At 41.9% G+C, this 15,290-nt stretch overlaps 3 protein-coding genes across 5 annotated transcripts in view; 2 read left to right on the top strand and 1 right to left on the bottom strand.

The window, feature by feature from the left end:
* Positions 1-8,080, bottom strand: part of LOC143280919 (uncharacterized) — a 56,126-nt gene extending 48,046 nt beyond the window's left edge. The window contains exons 1-2 of one of the 2 annotated variants that reach the window (XM_076585699.1): positions 7,486-8,080; positions 7,223-7,300 (exon numbers count right to left, since the gene is read on the bottom strand). The gene's annotated coding sequence lies outside the window, so the exon portion shown is untranslated. Of the gene's footprint in view, positions 1-7,222 lie in introns of both variants that reach the window. The other variant, XM_076585698.1, reaches the window with a different exon arrangement.
* The window catches only part of LOC143280916 (uncharacterized), a 34,979-nt gene that overhangs the window by 3,080 nt on the left and 16,609 nt on the right, over positions 1-15,290 (top strand). Inside the window, exons 2-4 of one of the 2 annotated variants that reach the window (XM_076585695.1) lie at positions 1,623-1,875; positions 13,731-13,847; positions 14,301-14,444. In XM_076585695.1, coding sequence (XP_076441810.1) covers positions 1,623-1,875; positions 13,731-13,847; positions 14,301-14,444 — 514 coding nt within the window. Of the gene's footprint in view, positions 1-1,622; positions 1,876-8,306; positions 8,424-13,730; positions 13,848-14,300; positions 14,445-15,290 lie in introns of those variants that run through there. The other variant, XM_076585696.1, reaches the window with a different exon arrangement.
* LOC143281352 (uncharacterized) lies at positions 9,621-10,973 on the top strand. Its single transcript, XM_076586558.1, has one exon. The coding sequence runs from the start codon at positions 10,401-10,403 to the stop codon at positions 10,971-10,973; it is 573 nt and encodes a 190-aa protein (XP_076442673.1). The 5' UTR covers positions 9,621-10,400.

The following is a 15,290-nucleotide window of genomic DNA, read 5'->3' on the forward strand; positions in this document are numbered from 1 at the left end:
TGCGGTTAATTGTATGTACACAGAAACAGATTTTTCAGTAGCAAAAATCCTGAACATGACTACTTAATGAAAATGGGTGATAAAGACTTTAATGTTAAAAAATGTGAAGAAGAAAATGATTTAGGTATTATATTTGATAAAATAAAAACCTACTCTTTGACAAGCATATTGCATGCATAATAAATAAGGCAAATCAGAGAACTGGTGTAATCAAGCGTACTCCACATTTCTGGACAGCAGTACATTTTTAAGACAATACAAAGCATTGGTAAGACTTATATTACTTTTTATTAGAATATGCAAACACAGTTTAGTTCCCAAAATTTAAGCATCAGTCTGCTGCAGTTGAAGGTGTATAAAGACGAGCAACAAAATTAGTTTATGAAATAAAGGATTTTTCTTATGAAGAAAGGCTAAAGTATCTTAAGCTCCCTTCCCTTAAAGCAAGAAGGGTACGAGGGGACTTGATACAAGTGCATATGTATCAGTAGCTCAAGGAGGCGTCACTGAGTTCAGACAAATCCATATATGCTGCACCTCATCTGCCAAGTAGATGCCTGACCAGCATCGTAACCCAACACATTTAGTCAGGCGTTGAGAAAAAAGCAAAAAAAAGCAGAAGATAATGATAATGATAATAACAATAATGATAATAATAATAACAACAATAAATAAAAAGACAATAATAATGATAAATAAGCAGATGAGCAGATAAATGTAAAACATGCAGACACATTCACACATACACATACACACATGCATAACAGATATACAACAAACATGCAGTTTCACAGATATAAAAGCCGAAACAAATACACATAAACATACACGAGCCCCAACACACACACACACACACACACACAAATTACCCTGCATCCCCCCCTCCCCCCACAACCCTCCTCCACACACTCATTCCTAGGCTAGGTGTCGCAGCTTCCATGGTACATGCACTCACACACACACACACAGTGACATACACACACGCGCACGTGCACAGAGCTCTCCTGACACGTGTACACTTACACACTCACGCATGCACAGATGCGCGCGCGCACACACACACACACACACACACACACACACACACAGGATGCCAAGCGTGTGTGTGTGTGTGTGTGCATGTGTGTTTAGGAATTTCTTTGAAGTAAATGACAAAGTTATACGGGAAACAGTACTATGACGGAGTGATACACTGACAATGAATTGAGGTTTTGACACAGTCGTATGTGTGTGTGTGTTAGAGAGAGGGAGAGAAAGTGATGATTTGTAAGTCTAATGGTATACAGGAGATAACGGATCCCAAGGAATATTCTCACACCCATCAAACTTTGATTTATTGTACCCCAAATTGCACCAAACCAATGATAAACTGCTCCTGCCTTCTCTCTAATTTTTTTTCTCTTTCTCTCTCTGACCCCCACCCCCACCCCACCTTCTTCTCCCTCTTTCCTCTCTGTGCCTATCACCCCCTTTTCTCACCTTCCCGCTACTTTCCGCTGTGGAATTAATGTCTATACTAGATGTATTTGGAATGTAAATAGATATTGTCATGTGTACCTGTGTATTTCTTTATAAATATATGTTTATGTATTATAGGTCTGTGCATCTCATCCCATTTTCAGGGGCACCATCACTGCTACCTGTTTCAATGCGAAGGAAAGTGCCTGTTTGGTCACCACAGCAGCTACATTTCTAACAGCATTGTGCATCGCCCAGGCCAGCAGCCAACTGCCGGCACTAAACTGGACGTGGATCTGATAGACTTGGACCAAGACTCGGACACTGTGGGTAGTAGAACCAAAGAAGCATCTGTCCAGCCAACGACTCCAAACTCAACGACACCTGCTCCCTCCCCATTCATCCGTGCTCACTCAGGTAAAGTGAATTACATAAGAGTTGTATATTATATGTATATATTTATATACATGTGTGTAAATTATAACAGAGTTGTATGCTGTCTGTTTTGAAAAGATAATGCATGGGAATGTTTATATATTATACAGATTTCTGAATCAGCAATTCAGTGATTTTTTTCCTCTTTTATTTACTTTGTTTCGGTGTGTGTGTGTGTGTGTGTGTTTGAATTTAAGACACACATTTAAGTTACGCAGTCCCTGGAACCAATAGCAAATTTTTCTGAATTACAAAAATCAGTCACTCCTACCCATGAAATGAAAATATGCTTACGAAGTGTGAAATATTTCCTTTGCATGCTTGCATGTGCTCAATCACATGCATGCGTGCACACACACACACACACACAGTGACACACACACACACAGTGACACACACACACACACACACACACACACACACACACACACACACGCACACAAGTGTGAAATATTTCCTTTGCATGCTTGCATGTGCTCAATCACATGCATGCGTGCACACACACACACACACACAGTGACACACACACACACACACACACACACACACACACACACACACACACACACACACACACACACACACACACACACACACACACACACACACACACACACACACACACACACACACACACACACACATATTTTGTAATTATCTTTTATGTGTGTGTACAACTACATGTAGATACTTCGATCGATCAATAGATAGAATCATAGATCAATCAATAGATTGATAGATAGATAGAGTATACAAACATAGAGTATACGTTTGTACATAGCTGCATACATACCTTCATAAATATATAATAATATCTGCATACCTACCTACCTACCTACCTACCTACATACATAATACGTATATATGTAATATATACATGTATATATTGATAATATACATATGTACATGTATACGTACATGAACGTATATATAAATTTGCATTATACATGCATACTCTAACAAAACCATGAATTGTTTGTATTTAGAAATGGAGAGTGAAATTTGCTTAAAGTTCCTTGAGAATAGTTTATTTCACATCATACCGTTCATACTGGTCATCAGTTTTCAGTGACTTCATTTTATTTTTTTAGTCTTCATTTGTATTTCTGTTAGATTTTTTTTTAATGTCTTTTTCATCTTTCACTAGCACTAATTGTCTTTTCTATCATGATCATATTGTATGTCAGATTTCGTCATTTTTTCCATGCCCACAGAACAAAATAGTTGTGCAAGTTATTATTCAAGCCCAAATTCTGTCAGGATGAGTGCTCAGTTGTTGTTCTTATGGTTTGCCATTGTTTTGTGTTATTTCTCCAGATTGAATCATCTTATATTCTTTTATCAGTCAACAGAAATGTTGTCAATGCACTTTCCTTTGTTGATTCGTGGAGGCTTAATAAATTTCATTGTCTTTTGTTGATTCATGGAAACTTGATGAGTTTTATGGTCTTTGTCAAATGTCAGTGTCACTGTTTTCAAGCACACAGTGTAGATTCTATAGTAGTCTTTTTGTTTTTTTAATTCGTATTCACTTTGTGATGATAATGCATGTGTCCATAAGAAGGTATTGTCATCATATAGCTGTAAGGCTGTGCAGGAGAGGAGACATCTTACACTTGTTGTGTCTCTTCAGTGCCATGCACTAAGTGATGCCTGCTTGGTTTGAACTCAGCTAGAAATCCATGGACCAGTTCCTTCACACACACACACACACACACACACACACACACACACATATATATATATATATATATATATATATATATATATATATATATATATCAAGATGCAGTTGGGAAAATTTAGCCTTACCATGTTGACTTGATTTTGATTGAACTTCAAGGCTATAGAAAATTTCACATTTGTACAATTTTTGTTATCTCTGAAGTATCTTTCACTTCAGACTCTTCAGTGGTATTGAGGTTGGAATTATTCACATTCTGCGCGAGAAGTTCTCAGAATTCATGGATCTCTGAATAATGTTGAGCAAAGGCCAAGGTCATAGTGCAGCTTCAGTCTTATAATGCTTTGTGTCAGTGTTATGTTTACTGTTTACTTTAGACTAATGAAAATAGTAACAAACGTCAAATGTCAAAATCTACCATTCAATTGTTTTGAGCTTTGGTCTTCAGCAGGTCAAAGCAGGGACAGTTTTATCTGTGTGAAAAGCTGTATCTTAGACCTTTTTTAAATTTATTAAAAAAAAATCTATGAATCAGCAGAGAATTTCATAATTGTGATACAGTTTATGCAGATGACTTGGATGGAATGGACAACACCAAAGAGATACATTGGGATTCTGTGGTGTCACATGTTTTTGCGTGTAATTAAGTCTTAATGGTGCAAAACTAATTTTCTTTGCCAGTTTGGTGGTGGTGTTAGGTTGGTAAAGTGGGGCTTTTCTCTCTCTCACCCCTAGAGGACTGGGAGAAGGATATAGGAGGACCGGTTTCTTTTTGTAGTGTGATTTTGTTGATTTGTGTTGTTGATTTTTTGGGCCTGCTTTAAATGAAATCTTTTTTTCTGTCTTGATACGCCTCTGTGCTGTCAGAATAAAGAAGGATGTGAGGGAGATGGGAGGTGAGGGGGGCTGTTTGTGCTTACAGTTACATCTTCAGAATTATTTATCACTGACTTAAATGAATGTTGATGTACAGCTTCAAAACCTTAGATATTTGTCACCCCATATCTTTGTTGACTTTTGTCAATGGTTAAGGTCACACTAGCTAATTTATTAGCATGCATGTATCTGACAGTGGTCTGTCACAAACTTCAGATTGATTTGGATTGTTTATGAATATGATTGGTTTAGAATGTCATTAATTGGTTTGGATTGGCAGTCATGTACATTGATATCAGTACTATTTTGTCCTTGTACTGGTTCCATATTGCAGTGCCAGATGTTTTTATACAATATATGTTTGTTTTATTCAAACAAAGAAAAGGGGGTAGGAGGAATGGCAAATGACTTTGACCTTTGACCAAAGGCTGGATTAATTCATGGTTTTTAACCAAATTATTTACTTCTCTTGAAGTCTGTGAATCTTTATATTTCATTTATTTTAAGACTTTGATCTTTTAATGTCTTTTAAGACGTCTGCAGATGTCTGTATTTGCTTCCATTGTGATCTTCAATAATTTCTAGGGTCATGCAGGTCTACAGCTGATCTGTCTGTTACACTTGCATGAACTGGAAATTCTTTTGCTGATGACTGGACCATCCATGTAGTAAAATGTCAACAGCAGTCAGGAAACAATATGTATATGATATTGACACAGTACCCAAAAACATGAGACAATAAAGTTCAAAATGGATTTTCTCTAAATTGTATTAAATGCCTTGGCATGTTTTTCTTTTTTCATTTTTTTTTTCCATTCAAAAGTATTCTTCAAAAGAAAATAAAAATCATTTTGGAAAAAAAAAATTACGGTTCCTCACAGCCTACTGGTGTGTTCAGCTATGTGGTTGCTGTCTGTGTATTCTACTAATAATACACAAAACTATTGGGAATATAAAGTATAACAAACCATTCACTCTATGGAACTTACCATAGCTTTTTTTTTTTTTTTTTTTTTAAATAAAGCTCCCACATTAAAAAGGGACGAAAAAGTTTTCACAATTGCGTAGTTCGACAAAGCTTTTATTTACTCTCCAAAGGTATAGAGGAGATGAAGAGATCTTGTGCAGTCATGTGTCTATTGAAGTGTGCAGGTATGTCAAGTGTGGTTTGTTTGACAGGTGGGGGTATCAGTGTTGGCACAGGGTGGGACACACCATGGGTGGGAAGAATTCTTTTTTTACACACATGTACACGCACATCTACACATGGGCATACATATGCACACCTTACACACACACAGACACACACCACACACCACACACACACACATGTGCATGTGCACATGCACACAGACGCATGCTCACACACACAGACACACACACACACACACGTGCGCATACATGTTTCTCACAAGCACACACTCGCACAAGCACACACGTTACACTCACACACATGTACACATGCACACATACATGAATACATAGATGTCTAAACTGTATTGTGCTACGCTGCAATTCACTGCACTGTCACCATGCCCTCTTTTTTGAATACACACACACACACACACACACACACACACACACACACACACACACACACACACTTACACAAACACACACAACCAGAAGAAAACTTGTGAAAACTTGCTGGAACAATGTCAGTAAACTAAAAGAGGAGTCTGACCCTAACAGAGAAAATACTGACAATAGCTCATGCAAAATTGATCACGTTTTCTTTTAAAACAAAAAGACATCACAGTAGCAGAAGGCTCACCAGTCTAATATACAGACTACGACTGGATGCCATAAAAACAAAATATACTTCTAAGGTGACATGCATTTGCAGCAGTGAAATTACCCCCATGCATATCATCCATAAATGTGAACAGTTAAAACCATATTTACCTATGTCATTTACAAAATCTGCAGTTACATCTGCTTCCATTAGAAATGTCTTATATGGTAATCAACATGTGTTTGAAACAGTTCAGAGTTTAATTTGGAGCCCAATTGGCTCTTTGTTGTAATTCTACTGGTTGACTAGTTCGTATATTTTATTTTGTTTATATTCTTTCTTCTTTTTTTTTTTTCTTTTTTTTCATGCTAATTGAGGAGAGAGGGACAGGGAAAGTAGTGATGATTTAAGGCATGGATGGGGTGGGGAAGATGATGGATTTTCGTCTGAAATCACAAATGTGGATAGATGTTAAGCAAAAGAATGAACGAACACAACCAGCACATTAATCAAAAAGAGGAAAACAGATTTAGTACAGAATGTGTAAGAGAGGAGAGAGACAGGGGAAGGCTTTGGTCTCATCTCTGCATCATCTCAAAGTACCCCACTAGACAAATAATGTAACTGAGATGGTCAGTGTTCACTTTTCACTGCTCCCCACATGGACATTTTCACCATCCACAAAGAAATGTAAGCTCCCATGTCCTGACACTTAGCAGGCAGTTAACACTTTGTTATCAGTGCAGTTTCCAAGTCTCGGGTTTGGAAGCAGTCATGTGTGTTTGGTACTTTCATGTGTTTTTTTCCTCTGTGCTTAGGGAGTCAGACCTGAATCTGCATTCCTTCTGAACATAGAGTGAAAATCATGCTGGTTACAGGTTGTATGAGATTAATTTGAATGGGTTGTCCTTAAGTATAGTTGTGGTTTGTGACCTGAGGTATCCATTCAATCCCATCACATACATATACTGATTTAGTAAATTTCTTTCTTAATATAGTTTAAAAAAAATATTAAAAAATCCTGTGTGACTTACCTTGTTATTCCAAGTAAATAGTAAAACGTTAACACAGGTGGGAGTGGCTCTTGCTGTTGTCAGTTCAGGTCAGTCAGCCTGGAAGATGAAGTGATTGTTCATGGCCTAGAATTTGGAATGGGTATCCAGTATTGTACACACAAACATAACTTATCTGTTACCAGATTCAGGCTTCCACCAGATTTGTGGGTTGAGGAAAATAAACACTAAAACAGTTGAATTTGTAGGTAGGTACTCCAGTCGTACAGATAAACAGGCGTCACCTGGTATGTGTGAGCTGTTCTGTAGCTGGCTTTGGTGACAGTGGGACACTCAGAGGGTAGGTGGGTCTGTTTGCCAAGTGTGTGATGCCTTTTGTTCACGGCCTTTGCTTCGGAGATACCAAGCACAGCCACCAGCTTACAAAACCACACGGAACAACACTGAATCCTTGATACCTCTACTTGATAGTATGATAGCGTCACTTGATCTCAATTCTGTCCTCAGCCAGATATAGTTTCAGAAACAGCCTGACCCGGATTTAAGTACTATAACAGTTGAACCTGTTGTAAAGAAGCCTTAATGCGTAGATTTGTATCCCAGTCAGATTTGGAACATCGTCTGTAGTAACTGTTTTGTAGTCTGTAGAAACTGTTGTTCTTGTTGTTGTTGTTTTTTTTAAGTTATGACATGGATTACTTGGTAAATCTGTCTTTACTTTTTTTAGTATGTAGAAGGCTTATCTGTTCAGTGTAATCATAGATAAACACATCACATGGTTAAGATGAGGTAATGTTCACTGTATGATAGCAGCATCTGGAGAACAGTGTGTGTGTGTGTGACTTTGAGGAGATAGACAATGAACTGAACCACAGAATTTTATGTGGACAGACATAAGGAGTACAAGGGGGTAGGCTTTATGTTATCCTTGTGGGCGTCACGCCTGGTCGATGCTGGCCCTACATCCTGCTGGGATAGTTTTCACAACACCCCATGAGTAAGGCCACCAGCCGATTGTTCTAGCTCCTTTCCTTCAGCTTTTCCATTATGAGGTTTACCACTGCCCTTTGTCTGTTGTGGCCTCTTGAGTCAGCTACACTATTTATGGAATTCTCCCTCCTTTTCTCCTGAAATGTCGCACAAAGAAGTGGTGTGTGCATGGGTGGGGTAGGGGTGAGAACAAGAGTGATTGACTGTGTCGTGACAATTGTGGACTTTGGAGGTTGGTGATATTTATGGGGCTGTTCAGTCACCGTCATCTGCTGGGTTAAAATGGGTTGTGGGATGGGTTTGTTGAACACGAGCTTCACACATTATTGCGTGTCTGTGTGTGGGGGTGCTCAGCATGATGGATTGCAGTTTTCAAAGTTTACATTGGTGCCATTCACTTCAGCATTATATTCTTGGATACATTTTTGAACATTGACAGACACATTTAGAGTGTGGGTTCTGTATTTGAAACCTGTTGCTTAAAACATTGTGTTTTCCCACTTTTCTGTGGTAAAGTAGGAGTGGAATTAGAGTAGCTTTTAAACAAGATGAATGTCTTTTATATATATATATATATATATATATATAATTATTATTTACACAAAAAAGACGAAAAGAGATAAAGACACACACAGACACGCATGCGCACGCGCGCGCACACACACACACACACACACACACACAGGGTAATAGGTGTGCAATCAAACTCTGTACCTACCTTGTCAAGCGCTTGAAAAAAACAACAACTGAGCAGTAGTGGAATGTCTTATTTTCTACCAAATCAGACTGTTTCCATTCACACTGGTCATTTACTCATTACCCTTTCATTTACTGCTTGACCTCACATGGCTGAAAAAACTCCTGAGATGGAATTGGAAGATTGATTACAACTGCCTTAGTAAGAAAACGTTTTTCAGCTGACAAAATCAGAGACTGTTTTACTTCTCTGTCTGTTCAAAGCTTGCTGCAGACAACAAGTAAACAATGGACAATACTATATGTACAGGGAAGTCAAAATTTCACCAGTAGGCCATTTTCTTCCTTGTTTGTCTGTATTTAGATTAGATCTCTCACAGCCATGTTAATCACCTCAGATCATGGTCAAAGCCCTCAGCACAGTTTGTCCCCTTGTTCACCAAACCACGATGTGTGCCATCAGCCTGAGTATAACACCCTTTAACTAGTGTTATAGTGTGCCAGCAGTGTCACCCCCACCACCCACACTCTGTCCCCTCCCCCCTCCCCACCCCTCCTTCTTATCTCCCTTCCCACTCTGTCCAAAGCCCAGTCTTTGAGGTTGCGCCGACACCCGCGCCACCCTCCCTCCTCACCCCTACTCCCTAGTCGGCCCTCTTTGGTTAGCGACGCGGCGTCACCCGCCCCAGCTATAGGAACACGTGCAGTTACGTGATGTCTGCCGCGATACCCGTGCTGAGCAGAACATTCTGTGTGGCGGCCCGTCTTTCAAGTCATTCCCCATCTTCCCTCCACGAACGCAACTGACGTAGATGGTGGGACTTCGGAACGAAAGCTAGGGAAAAGTTATGCTAATTCGAACTTTGATCAAGCCGGCTAACAGGCCCAGAGTTGTATTGTCCCGTCTCCCCAATCTCTTTGTGACGTAAACGGGTAAACTTGTCATCATAGAATGTGTATAGACAAGTGGGTTGAATTGTAGCGAATCAGATCATTCTGTAGCTTGCATTAGTATACACAGTATGTTGGGGGAAGGGATAAAACCAGTCAGCACAGCCAGTTCTTAGCTGTCTCCCAGAAGAACTGACTGACACGGGGTGACTGACTGATCAGTGATGTGAGGAACAAGGAAATCCTTGTTGGGCTGTGTGCTGCTTTAGGTTTAGGGTGAATTTTACCGTGCTGCTTATAGGTGCTGCTTTAGGTGTAGGATGATCTTTTTACTGTGTGCTGTATTGTAAAGTAAACACTCTATAAAAACCACTCCATGTGGCCCTGCTATTGATGTGAGGAGAGAGTGAGTGAGTGCATGATTAGTTGATCCTATATCCCCCTGTCTGCTCCCCTCTCTCTTCTATCAGAATCGAACCAACAACACCAGTTTTTACAACTTGGCGTCGCCGACAGGATAGGCAGGTAGAGTGATTTACTGACACAATAGGCAGGTTAAGCAGTTAGTAGGACTTAAGCAGCACACAGCCAGGTAACACAGCCCAAGTAGCACAGCCCAGAGATGACAACCCCAACTACAATGGCACAGGAGTTTCCCATGGGGTGGTATGTAGCACCCACACTGCCAGTATTCACTGGTGAGCCAGGCAAGATGTCGGCTGAGGACTTCATCACTGAGGTGAGGAGGGTCCTGGCTGCGTACACCATGGGAGACGAGATGGCTGCCTACTTTGTGTACAGCCATCTGCAGGGAACCGCACGCAGGGAGCTGATGCTGCGGGACCTGGAGGAGACCAACACCCCAGAGAAGGTGATCGGCATTCTGCTGGGGGTGTTCGGCGACGGGCGGCGTGTCACCATACTGCTGTCTACATTTTTCAGCAGGAAGCAGTTGCCAGAGGAGTCCACCTTGGACTACTCCCATGCTCTGTGCAGCATGGGGAGGATCATCCGGACGAAGAGCACTGGGGCCCTCACCGCTGAGATGCTGAGGGACCACTTCATTGATGGCCTCTGGAACCCCCTGCTGAAAAGGGAGCTGCACCACATACTGAGGAGGGAGCCTCAGACCACCTTCATCCAGGCGAGGGATGAAGCCGTGAGGCTGCAGAGAGAGCTGGAGGAGGACCAATGACAGCAACAGGCCGGGGAACAGACGGCACAGTTGGGAGATAAACTGTTACTGTTAGAAGAGAGTAAGGTTAGTGTCAGATTTAGTCAGAGAGATGGGGCTGTTGTGATAGAGAACAGGGCTGTGGGTAGGAAGAGAAGGAACAGAGGTAGGAAAGGGAAAGGTCAGTCAGTGGTGGGAAATGGGATTTCCCCAAAGGTGGGTAAGGTTCTCCCCAAGGAAAAACACAAAGATTCCCACAATGAGAACCAGAGAGACTTGCCCAATAGTCTCAGGAGGCAGGATCCGAGTCTGAATGAAAAGACTCCAGTCAGAACAATAGCTGACTGTGAGGATGATCCTTGCCAGGGTGAATGGGTGCTGCTGCCCATACCACCTGATCCAGGAATTCCTGGTACATGTGCCACATGGGAGGGCACAGGTGACGGAGACTGCCAGGGTGCAGTCAAGTCTCCAGGACGGTCACACAGACCGGTGGTAACCGGTTTGTGTGAGAATGGCACCAGGTCTCATCCGAAGCCTGGGTTGCACGGGACATGTGCAGGTGCCATGGTCCCAGATCAGACTGACAGGGGTGGGAAACTGTCAGGGTCAAGCTGTAGGGTTAGAGCCAGGGACAGGAGTCGTGCAAGCCATCCGGCATTGGCTAGAGTTGTTGCTACAGCCTGCTAGGGGATAATCTGAATGAGGAAAACTGTATGTCATGCTGTGTTGTTGTTTTCCTTCATTCCAGGATTTGTGGTCGCTGATGTGTGTCAGCTGGAACTGTGTTGATTTTTGGGCTGTGGTTGTTGATGTATTGCATTTCACTGATTGTATATTATTCATGTATTTCCTTTTTTTTACATGTTGCAATTTTTCTGTGGATTTGTATTGTCAAGGGTGGCATACATTGGAGAATGTACGGTTACAGAGTCTTGTAATGTTCTTATTTACACATGTTTTGTTTTTGCTAATTTTTGGGTTAGAGAACTAATCTCCCCATTAGCATTAATTGATGATGGCATTGGTCAGCATGTGGTCAGCAGCAATGAGGACATTGCATTCAAAAGCTGGGGGTGGGTGTTATAGTGTGCCAGCAGTGTCACCCCCACCACCCACACTCTGTCCCCTCCCCCCTCCCCACCCCTCCTTCTTATCTCCCTTCCCGCTCTGTCCAAAGCCCAGTCTTTGAGGTTGCGCCGACACCCGCGCCACCCTCCCTCCTCACCCCTACTCCCTAGTCGGCCCTCTTTGGTTAGCGACGCGGCGTCACCCGCCCCAGCTATAGGAACACGTGCAGTTACGTGATGTCTGCCGCGATACCCGTGCTGAGCAGAACATTCTGTGTGGCGGCCCGTCTTTCAAGTCATTCCCCATCTTCCCTCCACGAACGCAACTGACGTAGATGGTGGGACTTCGGAACGAAAGCTAGGGAAAAGTTATGCTAATTCGAACTTTGATCAAGCCGGCTAACAGGCCCAGAGTTGTATTGTCCCGTCTCCCCAATCTCTTTGTGACGTAAACGGGTAAACTTGTCATCATAGAATGTGTATAGACAAGTGGGTTGAATTGTAGCGAATCAGATCATTCTGTAGCTTGCATTAGTATACACAGTATGTTGGGGGAAGGGATAAAACCAGTCAGCACAGCCAGTTCTCAGCTGTCTCCCAGAAGAACTGACTGACACAGGGTGACTGACTGATCAGTGATGTGAGGAACAAGGAAATCCTTGTTGGGCTGTGTGCTGCTTTAGGTTTAGGGTGAATTTTACCGTGCTGCTTATAGGTGCTGCTTTAGGTGTAGGATGATCTTTTTACTGTGTGCTGTATTGTAAAGTAAACACTCTATAAAAACCACTCCATGTGGCCCTGCTATTGATGTGAGGAGAGAGTGAGTGAGTGCATGATTAGTTGATCCTATATCCCCCTGTCTGCTCCCCTCTCTCTTCTATCAGAATCGAACCACACACTTTCAGTTTTTACACTAGTAAAGTAATAATGTCACCAATCTCTTCCATTCGCAGTCACTCACTCACAAAGAAAGAGATTCTGTCTACAGTGTATTGTCTGCCTGTTTAGTTGTCATTTTAGTGTCTTAGTGCCATGAAAAGTTATGCATCCATGTAAAAAAAAAAAAGAAAAGAAAAGAAATATAGATCTACAAAGGGTTTTTCTTAATCTACAAAAAGATCATAGCTGTGGCTTGATTATCATGACATGCATTAACTGTGGAAAGTAAAGATAGTTACTGCTCTTCAATGGATGTTGCTTTATTTGTTCAAAACATTCTTTTTGTGTTCCTGGGCTGCAGCTCCCACACTTATCATTGGATTTTTTTGTGTATGACCATTTTTACCCTGTTATTTAAGGCTGCCTGACTCCATTTTCAGGTGCTGTATATAGATATTCATTCATTTTTCTATAACCCATGAAGTGCTGGCATGGTTTACAGGAGCTTTCATATGTTTGTTTGATGTTCTGTCGATGTATACACACAAAGAGGGTTAAGGCACAAGCAGGTTTGCACATATCCTGACCTGGGAGATTGTAAAAACCAGTTTCCACCTATTTGATTTCTTTCCTTGATTCACCCAGCACAGATATTGGGATTGAACTCCGGAGATCTAACTCAGGACCTTCAGATTCAAAGAACGCTGTTGCCATGTGCTTGCTGTGCCCATTCCAAGTAAAAAAACATAACTGTTGACTGATGACTGCTCTCTGGCTGTAAAATAAGGATCTTAACTGTTGTTTGATGACTTCTTTTTTTCTCCCCCAGTTGGACTGGAGGGACCATTCTGTCAGCGAGATCTGCACTGCGAAGACCCCAATGCTGTGTGTAACTACCACAAGTGTCGCTGCCGAGAAGGATACTATCAGAAGGGGCACATTTGTCGTGAGTGCTTTATCAGTTTTCTTTTCTTTTTTTTTTAATACTTGCAGGTGGCCAAGGTATGAGATAAGGAAAAGGAGAAGATCATGTGATCTGTGGCTGCCTGTTTCTTTAGTTTTATGAGTTATCCCTCAACCCTCCATTCTGCTCTGAAATAAATGGAGCAAGAAGTCTTGTCTAGAAGAGAAGCATGGCAGTCATAGATTTGTTGTTGTTGTTTTTTATGTCCCCCAAGGACAAAACTGCTCCCTGTTAAACTTTGGATTACTCTTTTTTCTTGAAGTAGTGCAGTACCAAGATAGTCATATAAATGTTGTTTTCTTGCCCACCTCCCAACACTCCCCCCAGGGCAAATTACTCTCTGGCTAATAACTTGGCTAATTATCTTTCCTTGCAGTAGAAGTGTACCAAGACGGTGGTAGATGTGTTTGTCTTACTTGTTCCTCTTGTTCCCAGGACAAAACTGCCCCCCATCCAACTTCGGCTGCCTGGAGCTGGGGACCCTGGGGCGAGGACCAGAGTGCGTGCCCAGAAGCCAGGTGTGCGACTCCATCATGCAGTGTGCTGATGGCTCGGATGAGTTCAACTGCCCTGAGTCAGGTATGTGTATTGTGTCTGTCCATGTCTCCATTTTGAGGATCAAATTGCAGGACAAAATACCAGACACTTAAGTTCTCCCTAGGGCTGATATGCCACCTGTCCACTCACTGCTATTGAGAGCTCAGACATGATGATCAGGTCATGTTGTCAGGATGTCAGATGAGCGTATCCCCAAGCAGTTCCTCTATGGTGAGGGTAAGTGTACCTTTGGACATCAGAAAAAGAGCCTTAAGGATACTCTGAAGGCCTCCCTGACATCTCTTGACATTGACGCTGCCACTTGGGAAACCCTTGCACTGGGCCATTCAAAATAGCGCATCCTCACCTGCAAAAGTCAGCAGACCTCAGAGGCAAGGATAACCACATAGGCACAGTGTAGGGGAAACCCACAAGTCCAGAGCAGTCTGTATGTGCCCACATATCTGTCCAGCATGTGTCAGGACATTCTGTGCCCAAATAGGATTGCCCAGCCATCTTTGGACACATCTTGTCCAGTCAAGCTCTCAGTAAAGATGCTGAGATCTTCATCAACTACAATGGATAAAAGTTTGTTTAATGTCTGCAAAGGCTTGGGCTCTGGTTGTTCCATGAATAATCAACCAGGATGCATTGACATTCAGAATAATTGTTTGGGTTGGGTGACATTCTCCCCCTTTGTGGAGTGAATTAATCCAGGCAGCTTTTGTGTGCAAAGTGGGACTGAATTAGCTTCCTTTTATGGCCCATTCTCTGGAGGTTCGTTTTTTTTTTTAATTTCATGGTAGGAAGATGTGTGTGTGTGTGTGTGTGTGTGTGTGTGTGTGTGTGAGAGAGAGAGAGTGACAGGGGAGAGATTGTCATTCAGAT

The sequence above is a fragment of the Babylonia areolata genome, chromosome 4 (assembly GCF_041734735.1).
Source record: "Babylonia areolata isolate BAREFJ2019XMU chromosome 4, ASM4173473v1, whole genome shotgun sequence".
Lineage (NCBI taxonomy): Eukaryota > Metazoa > Mollusca > Gastropoda > Neogastropoda > Buccinidae > Babylonia > Babylonia areolata.

Bases quoted from the DNA above. Each gene is read 5' to 3' on its own strand.
- LOC143281352 (XM_076586558.1), top strand. From the start codon at position 10,401: ATGACAACCCCAACTACAATGGCACAGGAGTTTCCCATGGGGTGGTAT.